General features: G+C 45.7%; 1 protein-coding gene across 8 annotated transcripts in view; it reads left to right on the top strand.

Annotated features, from left to right (window-relative positions):
- Positions 1–23,138, top strand: part of ank1a (ankyrin 1, erythrocytic a) — a 148,416-nt gene that overhangs the window by 74,962 nt on the left and 50,316 nt on the right. For all 8 annotated transcript variants that reach the window (XM_069182234.1, XM_069182229.1, XM_069182251.1 and 5 more), the window contains 10 exons: positions 3,005–3,106; positions 11,911–12,009; positions 13,206–13,304; positions 15,177–15,275; positions 17,186–17,371; positions 17,932–18,030; positions 20,470–20,568; positions 21,047–21,145; positions 21,730–21,927; positions 22,270–22,368. In XM_069182234.1, coding sequence (XP_069038335.1) covers positions 3,005–3,106; positions 11,911–12,009; positions 13,206–13,304; positions 15,177–15,275; positions 17,186–17,371; positions 17,932–18,030; positions 20,470–20,568; positions 21,047–21,145; positions 21,730–21,927; positions 22,270–22,368 — 1,179 coding nt within the window. The remainder of the gene's footprint in view (positions 1–3,004; positions 3,107–11,910; positions 12,010–13,205; positions 13,305–15,176; positions 15,276–17,185; positions 17,372–17,931; positions 18,031–20,469; positions 20,569–21,046; positions 21,146–21,729; positions 21,928–22,269; positions 22,369–23,138) is intronic.

Genomic DNA, 23,138 nt, shown 5'->3' with positions numbered 1-23,138 from the left:
AAGACAAGAGATGGCAAATCAAGACGACACTGCCACCCTTCATACTGTGAGTAACGGAGACAATGGTACAGCGTGTCTGTGTGTGTGGAGGGAGGAGGGGGTGATTTACGAACCTCTGAAAACAGATCAGTGTGGTATCTGTGCATCTGGTGTGTGTCCAGCCTGGAACAGGCTCGAAATGAGGAGTGGAGAGTTCGCAGCAGCTGCAGTGAATCTCCTAGGGAGCTGAGCCTGTATACACTGAGGCCTGCCATTATGATCTGAGCTCTCATGGCCAGAAACAGTGAAACAGTGAAACATGGCCAGAAACAGTAAATGTCTGGTTTTTCCCACTGTAACATCCCTTGGAATAAGTATCGGTGTTGTGCATGTGTGTCTGCAATCCAATTCTGCCCGATGCACAAGGCATCAACAGAGTTCAATGAGATTGATCTAGGATCAAACGAGACCTCAGGGCTGTACAGAAGCAGTTTTGAGGTCTCAATAGGGCCTGCTTCAGCGCTGGAGAGCTTCCTCCTCATCAGGCTCTTGGCTCTCAGAGCGTTTATTGATTAAATGATTTGTCTTGTTTGTAACTTTTCTCATAGTTGGACTTTCCTTAAATATTGCCTTTCTGTCACCTTTTTTGGCATCTTTTCCCCCAGTTGTCAGTTCCTGTAGTCATTGCTGTTGCTGATTATTACTGTAAACGTGTAGACTTGGATTTCCTCATCAGCCATAGGAGCCAGCTGTTATTCTCAGGCCCCTGCAGTTCTCTTCATTCCTGCATTAACAGCTATGTGAGTTTCAGTTAGCTTGGGCTGTGCAAAGTCAAGGGGACAAGACCTTTTCTGCATTAGCCTCTAGTGCTGATTTATTTCAGATCTGTTTTTGTCATTTTTGTAGTTTTTTTTAGGTACTGTATGACTTAAAATACGGAAAACGCACAGTACTGAAAATTAATTTGTACTGTATGTGGAAGCCCACTGTATTTTTGGATAGATTAAGATCAGATTAGCATTTTGCTAATTTCTTGTCAGTGTAGGGTGCTGATTTACACGGCAGTGTGACAGAGCATCATGAATATATATATTTTGCTTCAGACTGGCGGAGTCAATGAGTTATTAAGATACCAATTTCACAACATTAATGTCGGGCAACAGGATGGTAAAGAAACCGATAAATGGGTGTTTAAATCTCGTGAAGGTCCCTAGTTCTGTCCGACAATGAGCAATTGCGTCTTACAAAACTGCAAAGCAGGAGCCTAACAAGGATTTTGAAAGGTATTCCTGAATATTTGCAGAACAGCCCGCCTGTATGTGGAAACAGCAGCTCTCCCTGTAGACTGCTTGACGCTGGCAGGTAGTCCCTGTCTGACAGGGAAGGTGTCTGCGATTCAGGCAGCTGTAGCAAACCTGCAGCTTGTCGCAATGCTCAGTGTGCGTTTTGAGTGCTTCACCAATCAAGGATGACTGAAGTTGGGCTCTTAGGAGGCATTTTAAAGCAATCGGACTGCTATTCTCGGAGCACTTGGCAGGGGGAATGCCTTGATTGACACCCCTGTCTGTAGAGTCACTGTTCGGAGCATGGAGAGTGGATTAGACTGGTCTCAGAGCTAAAGTATAGACTAGTCAGTCCCCATCTTAGTGGATTAGGAGAGCGGAGGTCCAGTTTCTATGATGAGCGTCAAGGGAACCCTTCTTGATGGATCAGGAATGAGGCAGAGGCCGGGGCAAGATCAAAACCTAGATGATTGTCATTTAAAAATGTGGCACTTCTCTGGGATGAAGCAAATCATTAATATTATTTTACATGTCATCACACAGAACCAGAAGATCTTTTGTCCCCTGTCTTGATAAGTCCAGGCTTATGTGAAAATCAAAAGTCTCATAGGGTTGCTTCCAGACATGCTGATTAGCTCCTAAACTAAGTTCCCTAAAACTAGAATTAACTAGTCCAAGCCTAGTGCTACTGTAATCCCTGTTTGTCAAACTATCAGTGGGAAGATTGCTGCTGAAGGTGTGTCTTCAGGGTTCAGTGTTCTTTGTGTATCATCTTGTATCAAGCTTTGTGCTGTCAGTATTAGAGGTAGAAGTTGAACCCAAACTGGGTCCTGGCACTAGGCACATGCCAGAAGCAATGAAACACAAACCAGAGGACACAAGTGGAAACTGTGTGGAAGTGCATTTAAAACTGAGAACCAGAGGCACTTCTGCACTCAAAGGGTTGTGGGAGTATGAAACAAGCTACCCAGCCATGTTGTTGGAGCTGGTACCCTGGTTTGAGTGGATGAGACTCTTGGATCAATTACTACTAAGCACCAAATGGGTCAGATGGGCCAAGAGCCTCCTCTGGTTGGTACCCTTTCTGGTGTTGTTATTGGCAGTTCTTTAGTTTTGGAGGTTTGGGGGAATTAGGTACCTGTTGCCATTTGATTCTCTGATTCTGGAGAAAGAGGTAAGACTGCACCCTTACATCCTGGTTCGGGATGTTTGATTGTGTGGGATTCCAACAGGTGTAAGCTGAGCTGGGAAATAATTGGGAAACAGTCCTGGGACATTCGTAATATAGTGAATTAAGGGTGCTATACTGCGTGCATTAGGCTTGTTCACCTCATGCAATGGCCAGATATTAGATCCTGTTTGTCTGCAATTCCACTGCTGTGGAAATTCATTATAAGTCATTTCTTGAAGTGAGACACTTCAAAGTGGTTTGCTTGTACAGAAGGTACGGATCACATTGGCAACTCCCATGCCCGATATTGTGTGCTGCAACCGGCCATAAGTGCTTCAAGATGAAAGTCTTCAGTTCTGTGTACCATGAACGTAGCTGAAATATGTGTCACCCACTGGTTTCGGTTTGTTTTCTGCACAAGCAAATGCCTGACCCTTTAGACTCACTTGCTAACTAAGTAAGAGGTTGCTCTGGAATGGGCCTCAGTTCGCAGTCTGGGATGACTCAGTTTTGCTCTCTCCTGCAAGTGACACATGTCTGACCTCCTCCCCACCCCTTCTTTTCCCCCCAGGTCGATACTTCGACCAGCTTCCTGCGTGCCGCCCGCTCTGGAAACCTGGACAAGGCCTTGGACCACATCAAAAATGGAGTGGACATCAACACAGCCAATCAGGTGAGAGCTTGGCAGCTTGCAGTCACGCCACTGTCTACAAAAGCTTTTCCTGTACTCTGTGAGGCATTTGTCAATGTTAATTTAACTTTGTTTAAAAGTCCTACTGGGTCTCTTTTTGTTTTTTTTTGTTTTTTTAATATTATGCGCAGATGAAGAAAATGCATCAGTTTTGGTAATTTCTCATTGTATCTGCAAGATGTGTAAATTCATGACTGTGATTGTGTGTTTATCCATGACTGTGCATTTAATAAGAGGAATGCCACTTACTCACTCATAGATTAGGAGATGATTTAAGATACAGATTATAAAACATACCAACAGTCGAACATAATGCCTTTTCACAATACAGTGCTGTTTAATTCAGCATGAAACAAAACACTGCTTCATTACTTTGTCATCATAAACAGGGTTCAGGGAGTCATCGATCACACTGCTGAATGGGAAATTTACCCAATCCCATCAGCTGCAGTTTTGGTATCTTGTACAGTAGCTTGATCTCAGCAGATCTCAGAAGCCAAACTGGGTCCAGGTCAGTCCCTGGAATTAGAGACATGTAAGGAAAACCAGAGTGCTGCTATCAGCTATGCTGGTGGATCTATACCCGGTGGTTTTTCATCGGGACCAGATTTTCCAAACATGAATGTCCCTGCACAATCTGGCCTCGCTAAAGCTCACACTCAGTTAAGATGGTCAAGCATCCTTTCACCTCTCCAGCTGATCTGCTGGGTAGTGGGGCTCCTGACACAGAATGACAGTGACAATAATGGATACTTTACTGCAGTGGTGGATGACTGGGCCCTTTGTAAAGCATTTTAGGATTCTGTGAAAAACTGTATATATTAAATGTTGCAAGAGAGCAGTAGGTTCTACCAAGATGCCAGACCTTGTCTGAACCCTTTTCCTCAGAAACACTAGGGAACGCTCAGCCATCCTCTCTCACCTTACCAAGTACTGCAACTCAGGTTATATCTGCAATATTCACCAGCTCATGTACTGTGGGGCAAGGCCTCAGATCCCAAACCTACTTGTGTATTTCCCCAATGAACGAGCAAATTACTTGAGTGGAATACTGAAACCACTATTAGTTTAGTTTCTCAGGAAGAAGAAGAGCTACAAGACGTACTGAAAGTTTCATGTTTTATTATTGTTTAGTTACTAAAAGTGGTAAAAATATGAACTTCTGCTAACTGAAGCAAATCACTTTATGTAATATTATCAGGTTAGTGATGAGCAGAACGATCCTTCAGTGGCATTTAGCTATAGTTACAGAGCTCCAAAAATAGTGTGAAAAGACCTTTCGACCTTCAGAAGCCACTGGAATTGCAGATCCCCGACTGAGCCCAAGTGTTAGGATCTCAACTTATCGCTCACCAGGAAATTGTCCCTTTCTTGTCCTTTAAGGATTTTTCCTTTAAACAGGAGTTGAATGGAGTCTGGCTCCCACTTTAAGACTGCATGAGTGTAGGGATGGATAGACTTATCCAGCTACATGGGACCTGATTGCGCCGTTCTATTTTAAGGACAAACAAAACAAAAAACAAGAACAACTGTGAAGGCAGTGTTCCGAACTTTAAAAAACCATGATCACGAAGGGGTACTCCAACAATCCACCAGTGATGGCTGACAGTTTTATCTCTGCCAGTGCAGGCTAAGCCACTAAGCCTGGCCCACTGTGGTGTGCCTGCTGCCATGACAGATAGCTGTCCTGGGCTGGGTGGGTTAGTGGCAGGGTGGGCCTTAGGGGAGCAGGCACAGTGTTATCAACAGGGGTCAGCTGCTGATTTTGGGAGGAAGCCAGGCAAAAATATTGGGAGCGATGATGCAGGGGGATCTGCAGCACCAACACATTTACGGTCTGATCATGTCAACAGAGTATTTCCCAGCTCTTCATGCCAATGCAGGCCAGCCAGTCTTAAGCACAAGATTTGCACAGGACACCACATGGGAGCCAGAGGGGCAGAACCTCTCCTGTATTACTCTATTCTGATGGCTGTAGTGCCTGCTGATTCCCTGGTGTGACATTGGGGAGGACTCTGTAGATCCACCATCCATCCATGATCAGGAAGCCACTCGTCCCTGTGATGTTTATCAAAAGCCGGGACCTGTCCTAGATCACAGGGTGTGAGGCGAAACTGAACGCTCTTTTGTAAGGCGAGGCTTGTCTTCTGAATTACTGCCAAGTAGTTCATTATGGGACAAGATGTGCAAACAAATCACTCTTTTGTGGTCGTGAATTCTTTAGAATGTTAAAAGGCCAGTTCCCATCAGAATCGCTTGGGAGTTCCGTCTGCTCCTCTTGTTCTAGTTTGTGGTTTCTTCTGCCTGAGCCTGGATCTCTCGGGCTGTCCCTGTGAAGATAGACCTGACATCCATTTCAGCGGTGACACTGCCTGTCTTATTGCAGTGTGTGGGGACTCGCCTGGTCTGTCCCTGTGCACCACGGCCCACTCCTGATCCCCTCTGTGGGTGCGGTTTGCTCTTCCACAGTGCAGAGCGAGGGCCTGGCTGCAACTGCGGTGCTTGGCGCCACCCCCACCGGAACGCAGAACTGTAACTGGCCCCAACCCCTTTACTGTCCCACTAGAGCCAGACGGAGTATTTGTTTCTCCTCATCTTGAATTTCCCTCCCATGGAGACGATCCTAACTGATCACATCTAGCAGTGTTTCTCTTTAGTCGTTATTTCTCTCAACAATTGTATCTCCTCTGTAAGGATCATCCAGAATCAAGTTTGCTTTTTTCCAAAAATTTGCATTGCATTACAAAATAATGTATCCTTTATACAGTATATCACAGACGGACCAGCCACCTTGCAGGAACAGAGAGCTCAAAAGCAAAAGAGCAATTTGTTAAACCTGCCTGTAATCTTAACTTTAATTGTAAGTTTGGAGCTCACTCTTACTTATTTTATGATTAGTACCAGTCCTGTTGGCAGTATTTTAAAATTCTTCAGTTTAGCAGTACTACGAGGGGCAGTTATCCTGTGTATTCCTTTGACTTTCTGCAGCCCCTGTTGTAGTGTTCTAGTGCACTTCAGTAGCCTGTGTTGCAGTTGCTCAGGCATGTGGTTTTTGTACCTGAACCAGCAATGTCACCAGCCCTCCTCATGCTCTGATTAGATTTGTATGGTGGAGGGGGTGGCCTCAGTCGAGCCCCCTCAGTGCGGAGGTGATCAGTTCCAGCTCAGTGAGGAGGAACTGGCACCTTGACTGTGGCAGCATCCTCCTGCAGGGGATGCCAGCTCCAGTGACGCAAGTGGCATCTTGGCCATTTTTCATATAACCTTTACCTCTCAGGCTAGAACCCCAGAACACCTGTAGTGATGGGCCGTTAAATAAATTAGAATACAATGGCACTTGCAATTCAAAATAATCTGAAAAGCAGCTGCCTTGTGACAGAAGACCACAAAAATGGGTGCTCAGAGGTGAGTACAGAGTACAGTGCTCAGAGGAGAGTACCCTGACAGCGATTCTACCCAGAGAGAGGAGCCCAACACTCAAAGACTGAGCTAATCCTGTGAAAGGTACAGTAGGACAGGGGTCATAGCTGGCCTCATCCCTCTGGGTAAATCCCTGCCAGGGTACTCTCTTACTGCATGAGCTTGTTTTTCAGGGGGTGTAAATCATCTAATAGTTTTAATTCGGTTCATTTACAGGATACAGGGTTAATAGAGAAATGAAAGGAAGGTACACAATAAATCAGAACAAGGAGAATTGTGATCAAGAGCCCAGTAATGTCTATGATACAGACTGGAGACTTGGAGAGAAAAGAAAATCTGTTATGTTCTGAGCTCAGTCTCTGACCCTGAAGCAGACAGACCTGGCTGCACCTCCCTCTGCTGGAGAGACTGAAGTAGTGCATGTGGTAGGTGCACAGCACTGATCCCACAAGAAGATGTTTCACCAACTAGCCTAAAATCTGGTGATATGTTAAGCTGGTACAATAGGTAAAATAAATCAGAGAAGTTATAAAGGCCTGTCATGAAAATGAAATAATTCCTGAATCAGTCCATTAAGTTTGGACTGATTCAGTCCCTAAGTCTGGAAATGTGCTGTTAAAAGAGTGCTGTATCTGTCAGGCTTGTGAAAGGTAGGAATGTCACTCTGTACTGCCTCTCTCTGTACTGCATGGACCTGCATGATATAACCCTTGCACAGCCACAGGATTTTCTGTGACCTATCATGTTTCCCGCAAACCCTAGATTTTGGAAGGTTTTCTTGGGTTATTTATTTTTTTTAACTCCTACTGCATATTGCGTGTAAGACGCCTGGCTGGACTGCACACCAAGTCCATGTCAGCTGATGTGAAATTCAATTCAGTTCAAGCTTTTATTGTCCTCTGGGGGAAATTTGATTTACTGCACGGTCCAATACAACCATACAACAATACCACAAGGAAGCCAGACATGTCCAACAGAGGAGACAGGACCATAGTGCTACAGGAGGTAAGCAGGTGACTTCACATTGTTTGAGAGAGGTGGTTCTACCTGGGTGCAGAATAAGGTAAAAGACCCCCCAAGACCACAGCAAAAGCAGGAGGCAGAATAGGCATGAGCTGACTGGCCTCTTCCCTTCCTCTTAGCTTCAGCCATCAGCAACGGCGCCCCCTCTCGGCGGAGAGGCTCACAGGTGCCTGGGGGGAGGGGGGCATGACACTGGAGCAGCAGTCTTTCCTGGCAGCGGCTCGGATGCCTGTCTGTCTGACCCCCTCGCCCGTCTCTCCCCCGGGACCCGTAAGGAACGAGTTAGTAACAGAGGTTTTGATTTCACCCTCGGCAGTTCCGTGAAGTTGAAACCTTTATTACTGACTAATTGATTTTTGGTTTCTCTGGGCCCTGAGATTTACACTTGCTCCTGACCTTGGGTTTGCAGACGGCTGCCCGTGGTGTCAGCTGTCAGCCTGCACTGCTCCCTGCTGTCTGTAGCTCATCCCTCATCTCCTCCTCCAGTCCATGCTGGATTTCCCTCCCATGTTTCTGTAACTTGCATGTTCTGTTTCCTTTTTTCCCCCATCATTATATCATTTCCTTCACCTCCTCAGTCGTCTCTAGGAACCCTCCAGCCCTCAGTGGAGCAGCATGCCAACCCCAGCCCTCCTTCCTCCTCCTCCTCTTCCTCTTCCTCACCCTTCCTCTTTCCTTCTCCGTCCCTCTGTCTCCTCTCTCTCTCCACCCTTTGCCCTCTCTTCTGCCCCCCCCTTCTTATTTCCACCCTTCCATCGCCTCCTCTCCATTCTCTCTGTCCTGGGGGGCTGGAAGATGGTGTATTGTGGTCTCCTGATGCAGTGGAATATCAGTCGTGTGGGAAAGGTCCAACCTCACATGTCCTGTATTGCTGAAGGAGGGATATATGAGGTCAGACCTATCCCACAGGGCTCTTATTCTTTCAATCCCGGAGACTGGAACGTGCCATCGGTCCTGCGTCATCTTCATCTTCATCTTCATCACCACTGCCTCCATCATCACCTTCACCATCATCGGAAGCATCAGCTTGGAGGAAGAGGAGAATGAGTTGGGTCTAAGGGGAATGGTTCCCATAAGGGACAATGCTGGAGATTCTCCTACTCATAGCAAAACCGATTGCAGTAGTAGCCACCTACCTGATCTTTCTAACCACAACCTGCGTGAGAGAGCACATGCTGTTGGTCTCAAGCACAGATCTGTTTGTATGTGCAGTATAATCAGATTGTCCAGTACATTTTCAGAGAGCTTTATTTCATAAAAACCGCAAAGCACTTCCGTCCTCAAAAGCTGGAGCTTCTGTGGCATTGTAAAAAAACAGGCAATCGAGGGGAGGAAATGTATGTTGTACTGTACAATGGGCCTTAATTAATGGGTACCCTGCATGATGCAAATGTCTCATGTGCTTGCATAAGAAAATGAAATACCTAACCAGTTTTAATTTGTGAATAGTTTGTAAAGGATGCCAGCAGGGAAAATGCACAGCAGGTAATGCTGCTACTGTATAAAGACTAATGGATGTCCTTGCCGCCTGCCTCTGTGCTGTCATGCACCTCACCACTGGGGGGAGCACTTCACAAGCCCTCTTAGGGGGAGGGGGTTGAGTGTATGGATGAAGCGTATTGCTAGATGGACTGGTCCAGAGAAGCACAGTATCCTAAAATTACACAGACTATTAAGATGACAGGGTTCTGCTCCGTATACGTGTAGCTTTTTAGATTTTACAATAGACAGAGGGCAAAAAAGGACTTCAGTTTCTGATTTCACAGGGCGCATACAATAAGTTATCATGTAGTTTGAGAAAGGAAAAATCATCTAAAGGAACGTGAACCGACTGAGAACTAAAAGAGAGGCTCCATTAGTGGGCATTTCTCGGTTGAAATCTGAGACAGCTGTGTGCTGCAGGGTTCTGTTCATCTTTAGCGTGCACTGTTGACATCATGCTCCTCCAGAGTTTGTTCACAGAGGCAGTGTCCTTTCTTAACTGTCTTAGTCATGTAGTCCTGGAAATGATGATGTTTTAGTGTAGTGTATATGCTGCACAATGGAAATGCAGTGTGATCACTGCACCATCTCGGTAATTAAAAGGGCAAGCTGGCCTGACATGTTTCAGCCAGATCGGATGTTCTTTTGCTGTGTGGTGTGTGCAATGCCGCAGTTCTCCATCTGCCTGTAGTGTTTCTTTGGTACGTCTGAGACAATGAAAGGATGCAACTTGAACCCTGTGTCTGTGTGCCGTCCCTAATCCTCATCATGCCCTCTCTCTCTCCTTGCCGGTGCTAAAGGAGAGCAGAGTCATATTCTCAGCACCCTTATTGATTCGGACTGCAGAGGGGGGTGCATTTCTCCTCGAGCTTTTGCCATCGGACCTACTGTACCTGCAGATTCGAAATCGATCTGTCTCATCTTCCTCCTCCAGCTCTCTCTTTGCCCTGACTGCACTCTCTGTGTGTATTTGGGGCTGCCAGTCGAGGAGGATGTTATGAGCATGCTAAATAACCCCTCTCCCTCCACTGTTCTGTCCCCCTCTCTCCCTTTATCTGTAGTCTGGGAGAGCAGGTGTCTGGAACCCTGTTTGTTTTTGGCAAAGGCCTGAGACAGGGGTGATGTCAGCAGGCAGTGCCACTGTGCAATGTGTCTGAGGCTGTTTGCTGTCTCTCCTTTGCTGCAGTGCTTTCTCCTGCAAAGGCTATTCAAGCAGGGTATTGCTTGCTGAGGACACCATACACTCACCAAAACATCCCAGAACATCACATGGGGAAAAGTATAGCACTGCGGTAAATTTAATTAGCATCGCTTAGCTGTCTGACTGAGCTTCAGAGAGTGTCCCTCTTTCATCTACAGCAGCAAACACCTTTGCTGTGAATGAAAATCCAGATGGAAACTGTACCACATCAGTATAACTAAAGCCTTTCAAAGCCTCTGTCCACCAGCTCGTGCCTTTGCTGTCACAAAGTGTAATGCACATTTTGAGGTACCGCAGCCGTCTATCAGTCAAATTTCCCAGGCCAGTTGAATCTGAGCAGGTCCTGTGATTGGCTGGCTCGTGGTGGTTAGGTTGTGTGCTCAAGATTGACGTCCCAGCCAGTCATACCAAACCGTGGGCTGCACATTTCAGATCTTCTGCTTGAGGTCTGATATTTCTTTAGATCATGGTAGAGTGTAAAATTACAATAATTTGGAGTGTGTGTAAAGGGTGGATGTGTGAGATTAGTGTGTATGTTGTGTGTAATGTGTCATGCAGATGTGAACTGTACCTCTGTGACAGTGTGCGGTGGTATTGTTACTCTGCGTGTGCATGCACGTCTCTGCACACAACTGTGCAGGTAAGGGCTGTGTGTTCTTTCTGCTTGATGGTGTGCGGGTGATGCAGACGAGTCTTTGCTTGGGGGCGTGAGGAATGTGTGTGTGTAGCTGTGTGTGTTCTGCTGTGTGTGGCGCTGGTGCCCCCTGGCAGAGTGTGTGAGTAATGTGCCCAGCTCCTCACAGCCGAGGTTGACAGGGAAAGGATTGATTACAGTGTGTTTGTAATGATGACAGGCTCAAGGCGCCTTACACCCTTATTGATTCCTCTGCACTGAGCGCGAGCCGATTGCACTGGGAGAGAGAAAGAAAGAAAATGAATGGGTATGAGGAAGCTGGCAGGGAGCTGACCTTGAGGGATCCAGAATTCCTCCACATCAGGAGCTCAGGATGCGTTTCTCCACCATCCCTGATGCTTAATCCCGATCAGTTCTCTGCCAACAGGGAGGTTTTCAGACATCTTAAGAGCGAGGTGCATTCAAGAGCAGTTTAAAAACAACAGAGAGCTTTGAAATTAAACTCATGGGTAGTGCAGGTTTCACTTTCACAAAACGGTAAATCTCCACTGTACTAAGAGACCTAGGGTTTTGTAGCAATGTGATGGAGCTCTGCAGAAATTCCTGCTGCTTTTATAAAAGGGAAATAAAAGGCAGCAAATAAAGATTGTGTTGCACCCTAAGGGGGAAAGCCTTGCAGTCCCAGTCTGCCTTCCAGTGTTTCCATCAGAACCTCGGTCCAACCAATAATTGTTACATCCCAACCCATTACATGATGGTGGCTTTTGGCCTCTGGCAGGTCTTTTCAGTTTGTCTAGTAGAACCAGCTGCCCTGGGCTGTGTATTTACTGGGCTTCTGTGTTTGGTTGTGGATTTAATCCACCGGTAGGATGACGTACTGCAGGAGGAATATCAGGCTCTCTAGTGGCTGATGCACTGGAGGGTATTTTTGAGCGTGTGTGTCTGTGTGGCTGAGTGAGGGCGCCTGTGTGCTGTGTAGAGGCTGGTCCTGTGTGAAGTCTGCTCTCTTCTTTGTCCTCTCTGCAGAACGGCCTCAATGGGCTCCACCTGGCCTCCAAGGAGGGGCATGTCAAGATGGTGCTGGAGCTGCTGCACAATGGCATCACGCTGGAGACGACCACCAAGGTACGCAAACACAGGAAGCAGCTCTTCTGTCTTCTTCATTGTGCTGGAGAAACCAGAGCCAAAAAGCTAGGGGTATCTCCTTCCCCTTCCCATCCCTCCATCAGTCAGAGATTCCAAAGCTAACCTTTTTTTTTTCTGGGAACCATTTCATTAACTTTTTTGTTAATTTCATTTTGTTTGTTTCACAAATTCTTTCTTGATTACATACTCACCTCATGTGGAATTGCCTGTTGTTTTAAGACCTGGCTCTCCAACAGAGACTCATGTACCCCCAGGACAGTCACGGTGCCTGGCCTGGAGGAGCAGTGGGTCTCTAACCTTTTGCTTCCTCCCAGCCTTGCCCTGACAGCATTAATCCAGTAGCACAGCATGACATGACCCAGGCTCCAGCTGATCACCTCTGAGCCACCAAGCGGGGAACCATTATTTTTGACTTCTTGGATCACTGTGGGGGTGGCACAGGCTCATGGTGGTTGGTATTGCTTGCTCGCAGCGCGGGGGCCCTGGGTTCGATTCCTGGTTGGATAACCTGGAAGGTTATTCAGCTTCTGGGAGAACGGGTGTGAGTGTGTGCAGGTCTATGTCTGGATGTGGCCCGCGTTTGGCTGGCATCCCATAGTGCCTTGCGCCCGTTGTCTGTCAGGATAGAGTTTAGCTCCCCAGCACCCCTGTGATTAGAAAATGGATGGATGGATCACTATTGCACTGAATCAGCTTCTAATTCTGCCTTCATCATTCATCAGGCAGTCATGCAGCTTCACCATCTCCCTTTTCAATTTCTAAAGGGAAGACAAATTGAAACACACACACTGCAGAGCTCTGTTAGATCTGACAAATAATGCATCACAAACATTCTTGAGAGACTTTAAGAGCTGTGAGACTGACTCCGTGCAGCAGTCAAATGGAAAGGAAAAACTGGTTTCTGGGGAGCTCCTGACTTCTGGAGACTCTCAGATAGGTCGTGATTGACAGATAAGAGGAAATGTGGGTTTTATCCGCTCCTCAGAATACTGTGCGTGCACCACAGAAGGAATGTCATTCTCCCTTACGATTGATCCAACAGTTGCATTCTCTGTATTTGATTTGGCAGTTCTGGAGTTCTAAAAAACAAACCCCCAAAATGATGTAATGGGATGAACTCCTAGTTGCCTTGTTCTGTGCCAGGAGAATGTGCTGAGAGAGGCTTTCTCTTGCAGAAAGGGAACACTGCCCTCCACATTGCAGCGCTGGCTGGGCAGGAGCAGGTGGTCACTGAGCTGGTCAACTATGGTGCTAACGTCAACGCCCAGTCCCAGGTAAGTCCCAGGCCAAACCCCAGGTTAAATCCAATTACCATGTGGTTTTCAGACTGAATGCCAGCCGTCTTACCACTGAGAAGTAGAAAAGCTGAAACAGAACAGTCTATTGTTCTCCACACAGAAACTTCAGCCTTTTCCCACTAAATGCAATTTCTCTATCTGTTCAAACTTAGTTTCTACAAGTTTACCTGAACAGCTGTCTTCTCAAGTATGTGTTCCTGTGTACTCTAAGTATTATCAAATGAAGGCTTTTACACAGAACAGCTGTACTCTTCATTAATGCAAATCTGTGCTGAGCTGTGCTGTATGCCTTCAAGTGGAAAATGGTGTTTATAGTGACATATGTACATCATCCTTTAATGCAAAAGAGCAAAGCAGCTGCAGCTTCAATTTTTCATTGAAGTAGGTGAAACAATGTTCAATTTTATTGCATGAAATAAGTCAAAATTATAATGTTATATTATTTATACTGTAAATTATAATGTAAAGAGTGGAGTTTCATTGCATTGCAAACTCTGAAAGAACCCCACAGCCAGATGTGATGACTGAAATAGATGCACTGCATGAAGAACATCAAGACAAAACTACAGTGGATTAAAAACTGCTTCAAAACAGAATGAAACCATAGTTTTTGCTGGTCTAAAGAGCTGTCAGTTGAGAATCCTTGCATTGCTCAGGCGTCTACCTCATTAACTTCCCTTTTGTTTCGTCAAGCTGATATAATTTGTATGCATGCCAGCTCGTCTCATCCCCACAAATTGTATCATTGGCTTTCCCAGATTTATTCTCAGATGTAGTGATCAAACTAGCCGCTGTCTGAAATGCCAGGAAAGATGGATGGACCCAGGTTGAAATGTGCTTTTACACCTCGGCGTTTTTCTTCTGCTTGGAGCTGGCTGTGACTTGACCCGGCGGGCACAATGTAAAACCAGCAGCTGACAAACAGCTGTCGAGCAGGGTGTCGGTGTTTGGCCCATGGTCCAGGCAGTCCAGTAGAGGTCACTGTGTTGTGACCACGCCTGACGCCGCCTTCCCCGGAGGAACTCCCCAATCTTCCTGCACCATCTACCTTACAGTCTATCTGATCATTTAGTTTCCCAAACATTTTCTGGTGGTCGCGTGAGATCTGGCAAATCTAGCAAGTAATTCTGCATTCACTGGAAGATCACTGTAAAGACAGCGCCAGTCCGTGTAGGGGAAACAGGAGCATGAGCATGCAGTGTTTGATTGTGCATTGTGTGAAAATACGCATTTTTCACTCACTCAACCTGATGTTCAATTTTTTTTCAATTGAATAACTGCAGTATTATTGATTTCATTTTTCCTTGACATGAGGTCAGTGTTAACTATATTTCCAGACATGTACAGTACACTTTTCATTTAAAGCATGTACTTACTGTATTTATAAAAATATTTAATTTCTTATTAAACAGGTACTGTACTAGATGACATGTAAAGTGCTTAGTATTTGCACTTTTTCTGTAACCCTTACTTTTAATATATATAGTCTATTTGTGTGTTTGTATTCTTATATTTATTTTTAACATTTGCATACATTATTATTGACGTTTTAAACAAATTCAAAACACAAAACAACATATACAGTACACAACACCCCAAAACACCTCTCCCCCCTAATGTACTGGATTCAGTTCAAACTATTAACAACCATCTTCTGCTTTAGGAGGGGTTGTGCTAAAGCCTCAGATTTTCCACACTAACCTAAAGTTAAAAAGATGCAATATCTGCACATTTGGTAAAATTACCATATTCTTGAATCCAGAGAGTCTCTAGAGAAATATCCTCGATCAGCTGGAAATATGAGACGGGGTGAATTGGTCCATGTGTCTGTCTGTTTGTCCCCTGCAGAAGGGCTTTACTCCTCTCTACATGGCAGCCCAGGAAAATCACCTGGAAGTTGTCAAATTCCTGCTGGAAAACGGAGCCAATCAGAGCATCCCAACAGAGGTGAGTGACAGCGCAGCCCCGCCCTCCCAGCACAGAGTGCAGTCCAGAAAAGTACCCCCAGTGAGTCCTCAGTGAGTTACAACACGAGCTGTGCTGCTATACTCACTTCTAAGATTACAAAACCAAAAGGCGAAAAAAGCTTACAACAGTCACAGACTTGGCATATTAGCATCCTGGAAGAGTTTTTAAAAGCCAACAACTTCAGCAGGTTGTTTACATCATAGAACTATTGACGCGTTCTAAATGAGAAATATAGAAATATAGAAAAATGAGAAATATAGAAATCACCTACAGTATATACAGTATATATAGTAATCTTCAAGATTACTGTATATAGGCGATTCGGAAAAATGTTCTTGCAAAGATCGTGGACTTTGTTGCCTATAGCTGCTATAACACTGTTTTAGAATGTCGTATTAAAAAAATAATTAAATGAGAAATAAACTCAAAGAATCTGGTTCAAGTCACACCAGAAAGCACTGGGTTCCATGCCTACGCCTGGGGCTTCTGGAGCTGGCGTCTAGAGGGTAGAGTCACATGGAGTTAGATTGTTTTTTCCAAGTGTTTTCCTTTCTGATTCGGTTAACCTTGAACACGAGCTTTACACAGTCGCAGTGTGGAGGGTGAGAAATGACTGAACATGACACCTGCGATACAGAAGCTGTTATCAGCTTCACCCACAAGCCAGCCTTTGTGCTCAGAGAGAAAAGCAGGGAGTGATAGGCCAATTTACAGTACTCTGTGTATTTTCTATTAAACCAGCAGGTCCATCCACCTGGGACGCTTATAACAAACTGTAATTTCTACTGTTTGGAGAAAGGGATGCTCTATTGATTTTGGAAACAGGAAACATGGTGTTTGTGATTTGCTTTTCAAACTCCCTACAGGGCACCGCTTACAGTTTTCCTTTAAATTCACTGTTCTTTTCACAAAACAATGTAGCAAAATACACTTTGGAGAAAGCAAAAGGGCTGTTTCAGTTTTATGCACTGGTTGGCTTCAGTGGCTACATCTTCAGCCCGAGTGGGGGAAGTGACCCCCTCTGTCTTATTGAACCCTGTAATGGCACGGCACAGGGTAAAATGAAAAGCCCATGTCCCTGATCTCGGAGCAGAAAAGCCGTGCCTGAATCCTGCAATTTCGCTGGATGAATTTTGCTGCCAAGTTCAACACCTTGCCATTTCATTTACAACCTGTCAGCGCTTTGTTCAGCTGAATTAAATGAGGTTTACTTAAGGCCAATGAGACAGGCACAACAATGGACTTTCTGTGCAGTGTGAGCGATGCAGGTTAGGGGTTTCCAACATGAGTGCACAGTACGAAATGTTCACAGCGACATGCTAACAGTTCAGTTCATTACCCTGACATGGTTTTCATGTTTGAATTAAAATCAGCACTGAAACGTTTAAGCTAGATGTGTTTTCTGTATGCTTGAATGAGTCTTACAGCGCTGGGGCCCTGGGTTCAATTCCAGACCAGGGGTGCAGTCTGTGTGGATTCCCTATATTCTTGTGGAGCTCCAGTTTCCTCCCGCCATCCAAAGTCATACTGTTGTCTTAAATGGCTTCTGGGAAAGCTGGCCCTGATGTGAGTGTGTATCTGTGTGTGTGCCTGTGGCTTGTCAGGAAAGGCTCCAGCTCCCCAGCCTGTGTTGGATAAAGCAGTTAGAAAGTGAATCTCAAGGTGCATTATCGAGAACCGACAGGCACGCACTCGTTCTGCACCACAGAGGCTTCCCAACAAGGAATCTAAAGTGAAGGCAATAGGTTTTTGAACAACAACAATAAAAAAATCCTGTAACTTAAAGAAGAGCTTGCCTAGCACTGCCTATCCTTGTAAATTAAAAACCAGTAAAATCAACCAACCAACCAATCAATGATTCAATCCCGCTTTTTCCACTGCGCCCTCAGGATGGGTTCACGCCCCTGGCTGTGGCTCTGCAGCAGGGCCATGAGAACGTGGTGGCCCTGCTCATCAACTACGGCACCAAGGGGAAGGTGCGCCTGCCCGCCCTGCACATCGCCGCCCGCAACGACGACACGCGCACCGCCGCCGTGCTGCTGCAGAACGACCCCAACCCCGACGTGCTGTCCAAGGTACGGCAGGGGCTCCCAAGGGACACGGCGCCGAGGACATGGGAGGTTTATACAGTGGGGACAGGCAAACACACTCGTCCAACAGACAGCCCACAGGGAGTGCTTGCTACTGCGCGTGTGTGTGTGTGTGTGTGCACGTGCACGCTTATTCATATCAGCCAAGGTCAATTTCAAAGTGAGCCAGATATACGACCCATGTTTGTCTGCCGCAGATACTTTATGAAGTATAACATAACATTACTTTATTAAACCTTTACAATTTCTTGCATTAGGAATTATCTTTTCGCATACCCCAGCTTGCTCTCCATGAGACACACAGCTAGGGAGAGAGCCTGGGGTCAGAGCGCAGGGTCTGCCATTGTATAGCACCCCTGGAGCAGTTGGGGTGAAGGGCCTTGCTCAGGAGCCCAACGGAGTAGGATTCCTCTGCCGGCTGCGGGATTTGAACCGGCAACCTTCCAGCCACAGGCGCAGATCCTGAGCCACAGAGCCACCGTTCCACCCAAGTAGGTATCATCCTTGACAATAAACAGCTGTTCTGTCTGTTTCTCTGCCTTCAGACTGGCTTCACACCTTTACACATTGCAGCGCACTACGAGAACCTGAATGTAGCCCAGCTGCTTCTCAACAGGGGGGCCAACGTCAACTTCACCCCAAAGGTGAGAGGGAGAGATAGCAGGGACACCACTCAGGTGCAGACTCCGTCTTTCCAGATTCACCATCCACCCTCTGGGGCCGGTCCCCCACAGAGTGCTCCGTTAAGAAGGCATTGTCCATCTCGATATACTGAACATCAGTCACACATTAACACTCCATGTCTTTAGAAACATTAAGGATGTGGAAGTTGGATATTGTTTAAAAGGTTTTGATGTGACTGGTGGTTGTCCAAGCACAAAAGCATCTCATGTAGCGAGACAGGTGATTGGGCACAAATCGTGATTGAACCTGTTGAAAATATGAAAAGAAAACCACAGAAAAGAACAGATACACTCATACCCTGGTATCCGAACTGAATTCGTTCCTGAAAATGTTTGGAAGGCGGGAGATCATAAAAATTCCATGATTTCTTATGGGGAAAATTTATAATACCTTACAGACCGTTATAGCAAGCTTAGTGAACGACACAGTTCTACTAAAATAAGCCAACTATACCTGTAAAATAATTATTGAGATTATAATTACACTTTTTCATTGTTTCGTAATAGATCGCTATCCAAGCGATCGGCTAGAACAGTGTGCATACTGTTGTTGACTATTACGCTTTTCCTCTTCCTTAAGACCCCTTAATAACCAGCAAATACAAAACAAACAGAAAAAAAAACACTTTGAAAATGAGAGCACAGGCTTTCGCTGTGATTGTAAAGAAAGCACCGCTGCCTCACGGCTTCCTTAACCGCAGTACATTGCGCACGCGCGGAAACAAACAGCTGTTCCGTGGTCCTGAATTCTCGGCCAAAATCGGTGACTTTCGAACTTCAGAGTTCGGATTAGCGAAATTTCGTTCTTATAATGAATTACAGGGTACTAATTCTTCATCTTCGGATTAGCGAAAATTCGTATACCGAACGTTCTTATACCGGGGTTTGAGTGTATACCGTGCTTCTCAAGAGAGCAATGCCTTTGTGCCATCGGTATATTGGAGCAACAGCTCAGATGGACTCACCAGCAGCCGAGCTAAATTCTCTTCAGTGATACATCGAGGTTTTGTGAAGACCGCCCTGGTGGACATCAGTAAGTGTCACACAGTTATGCAGTAGTTGTTGTTTTCCACCGAGCAGTCAATAGGGATGTCCAGGTGTGATGTTCTGGTAGGAGTGTCTAGTCACTTCAGAACTCCGTTTGTAGTGATCGATGTTAATCTCGTAGGCAGCATGGTGCTGCATTGATCAAGTCCTGGGACCTCAGTTTCTGCCATTCCCACAAGCTCATCCTGACATGACAACATTCCAGCTGGAGAACATACTGTATATCTTCTTGCTCTTCTTGATGTTTTTTCTTGAAAGATGCAAATGTGACAGGTGTTCCATGAGTTCCCTACTGTCTAGGTTTGAGCCCCATAATTGAACATGATCAATTTATCCATTTATGACATGGAGACGTCTAGGGCTCAGAGACTTGTGAGGATCTACAGTGCAAGAGGAATGGAGTAGATTCCCACAAGACAGCATCTGCAACCTGGTGCAAAGCATGTGTCTCTCATATACGGTACAGCTGTTGTTTCCACATTGCCTGGGATTCTCACAGTAGAGCCCTGTCAATCAGCCCTGTTGAAAAATGTTAATCAGGGTAATAAGTTCAACTATGTTTGGACTGTTCAATAAAATATCAGTGTACTGTGCTACAAAATGATTGAGTAATTTCATTCACTATAATTATGTGAGTGTGTTGTATTTAGAAAATGTTTCTTTTGATGCTTCATGTACTCCGTGGAGTACATTGCATTTGAGTGCCACTGAGTTGTTCTTGTACAAGCAGCAAATCCTAGGATGTGTTGTGCAAAGTCATGTATTGTGCTTTGCATTATTCTAATTCAATTATGGATGTGTGAATGAACTGGAGAAAAACCCCAGCAATATTGAAGTTTATGTAAGCACAGGGTTCATATCAAGTTAGCATGGCATAGCATTCAAACAGCTGTATTACAAAAACCTACATTGTGGTGTACGGATACATACAAATAGGAAAGTGGACAAAAACAGTGAGTCCCATAATAACTTGCCAACTTTCTAATTGCACAGTGTGTGTGAGGTCTCTGTCCGTGAAACCTGCCACAATTTTGTTTTGCACATGAATTTCAGGATGCAGATTTTTGACCAGGCTGGCTTATTTCTTCCAAGTTTCCTGCACAGCTAAATCTCTCCCATTTCTGCCTAAATTACATCTCCTATGACGTGCTTTGTGCTAAATGGTTTCCTGGTAAGGGTGACAGATCTCAGGAACTTCTTCTGTTTCTCAAAAGAGCAGCGTCTATTTGTCCACCTTTTGCCAGGCCCGGGGGAGAGAGCTGGTTTTAATTAATCTCTTTAAAAGGGACGAAAAAAGCATCTCTCTTGAATGCATTTAAATGTTGCCTCTCTTTCTGTGTGTACTTGCTCCAGAATGGCATCAGTCCACTGCACATTGCTTCGAGGAGAGGGAACGTGATCATGGTCAGACTCTTGCTGGACAGAGGGGCGCAGATAGATGCAAAGACCAAGGTACCAGCTTCGCAAGCCTACAGGTGCACACAGCCCAGCCCGCACTGCCAAGATGGCATTCATTAGCATGCAGCTCAAGTTGCAGCAGCACCAGAGTCACTTTGTAAATCACCTTCAGAGGCCAGGGATTCAGGAAGGGGAGCAGGCATCAGTAACATGTGGCCTCCTGCCGAGACATGTCCTTGCAGTAAATGTCAGGTGCTTCCTGATGGCACGTTGTACTGAGACAGAACAGTGCAGCTGATTAGGCACCTAGGCGGGTATTTAATGCAGCAGGTTTGACACATTGTGGTGCCCCTATATTTCTTATACTGTACACACCACCTTCCTGGGCTCTGTAAGTAATGTAGCAACGTGGAGCTGCAATAGTGCTGTAATAATGCAATCGTGCAATGCCTCTCCTCTGACACTTCTCCCTCTTTCTATTCCTCTCTCCTTCTCGCTTTCCCTTTCCCTTGATCTCTCTCTCTCCTTCCAGGATGAGCTGACACCCCTGCACTGTGCGGCCAGGAATGGCCATGTACGAATCATTGAGATCCTGCTGGACCACGGAGCGCCCATCCAGGCCAAAACCAAGGTGCTTCCCCGTGCTTCTCCCCCTGCCACTCTTCCTCACGCTCCCTCCTCCTTCCAGACTCTCTCTGTCTTCCCAGCTCATAGGTTAGAGCCCTGCCCTTGTAAACCAGGAGTCGTGAGGTCAAATCGCACAGCAGCCTTTCTGTTATGTGGTGAAAACGTAGGGAAACATAGCTGTGGCTTTCTCTTTCTGCTTTAGCAAATGCTTGGATGAGATGTTCCTAAAAAGGGCAGAGGACACCTCTGTACACAAAGGGTTGTAGGAGTATGGAACAAGCTACCCAGCCATGCCATTGAAGTCTAACTTGGAAGGAACAGCTATATGAGAACCTATGATCAGCTAACTACACACTACCAAATAGTTTAAATGAGCCAAAAGGTCTCCTCCTGTTGAATCAATTTTTATGTAAGTGTTTATGCGTCTTCATGTTCCCTCATCCTTTAGACTGATTTACATTCTCTCTCAAGAGGGTCACCCTCTCTGCACCTCCTTTGGGAATGGCTAGTCTGGCTGTCTCTGTGTGCCAGTCAGAGTGATTTCTCACACTAACTCGCTTGTCTTCCCTCTCCCTCCACTGCCTTCAGAACGGGTTGTCTCCGATCCACATGGCCGCTCAGGGTGACCACCTGGACTGTGTGCGGCTGCTGCTGCAGTACAGCGCGGAGATCGATGACATCACCCTGGACCACCTGACGCCTCTGCACGTGGCGGCCCACTGCGGGCACCACCGTATGGCCAAGGTCCTGCTGGACAAGGGCGCCAAGCCCAACGCCCGCGCCTTGGTCAGTCGCTTTGCACTGCTTGGCGACATTGCTAGATCGAGTTAACTGGGAGGGGATAATGATACAGGATAAATAATTTCATTAAAGTGCATTTAGGTTTTAAGTTACATTTTGATGACCCCACTGTTGCCAGGAAGAGTTCTGAAAAGCTTTTTTAGCAAAGCGTTCAGGTATTTTCAGGTACTACGGAGGTGTCCTGGCAGATTTTCTAAGTGTAATACTTCAATGGAAATGATTCTAGAGAAAGAAAAGAAATGTTGGCTTCCAGTCAGACTTAATTCTGTGCACAGACTCAATTCTTCTGAACCACCAGCTCACCTCTGTCCATGCTGTGTCCTGCAGAATGGATTCACACCCCTGCACATTGCCTGCAAGAAAAACCACATGCGAGTGATGGAGCTGCTTCTCAAACACTCCGCCTCCCTGGAGGCTGTAACCGAGGTAACCACACCCCCACCAATCGCTTGGGCTCACGAGTCAAGGCCACACCCTCTCTTCTCCTAGCTCTAGATCTCCTCCCATCCATATGGGCTGAAATGTTGGCACCTCTTCTGTCCTCTTTATTCAGTTACATAGTTTTTATTGCTGTCCTGATGTCAACTTACAAAAGAGATAAAGACAATAAACATATGACGTTAGATATAAGAAAGCTCACTAGTTGAAAAAGATAATGTTAGTGCATTATACAAAATAAAATACCCTTTAGTGTAGTTAACCGATGAGATAAGTTTTAAAATTAATATTTCTCACTCATTTACACCCTCTTTATTGGAGGTTAACCTCAATTAAATGCCAGATACAGCCACCATTTGTTTCTGATTACTTTTACAGTGGAGGAGAGTGACTGTGTGCTACACTGACATTGTGTCATTTTTAATGAGGTAGAGAGCATTGTGTGTCAGTGTCTGTGTGCAGTATATCACATCGTATACAATATTCAAAAAAGTTTGTGTCAATATTGTGGTGTAGTAAGGTGCAGTGCCTGGCACAGTACAGGGTGACATGCATTAGGTGACATTGCGTTAGAGTGCAGTGTGTGCCAGCACCAGTGTGGGGTACAGTACACTGTAGTGTGTACCAGTGTCTATGTGCAATTCAGTGCAGTGTGTGTCAGTGTCTGTGTGTGGTATAGTGCAGTGTGTGCCAGTGTCTGTGTCTACGTGTGGTACAGTGCAGTGTGTATCAGTGTCTGTGTGTGGTACAGTGCAGTG

This window comes from Lepisosteus oculatus, chromosome 2 (genome assembly GCF_040954835.1).
Source record: "Lepisosteus oculatus isolate fLepOcu1 chromosome 2, fLepOcu1.hap2, whole genome shotgun sequence".
NCBI lineage: Eukaryota > Metazoa > Chordata > Actinopteri > Semionotiformes > Lepisosteidae > Lepisosteus > Lepisosteus oculatus.
Note: the sequence above shows the minus strand (reverse complement) of the source record. Positions and strands in the feature narration are given on the sequence as shown.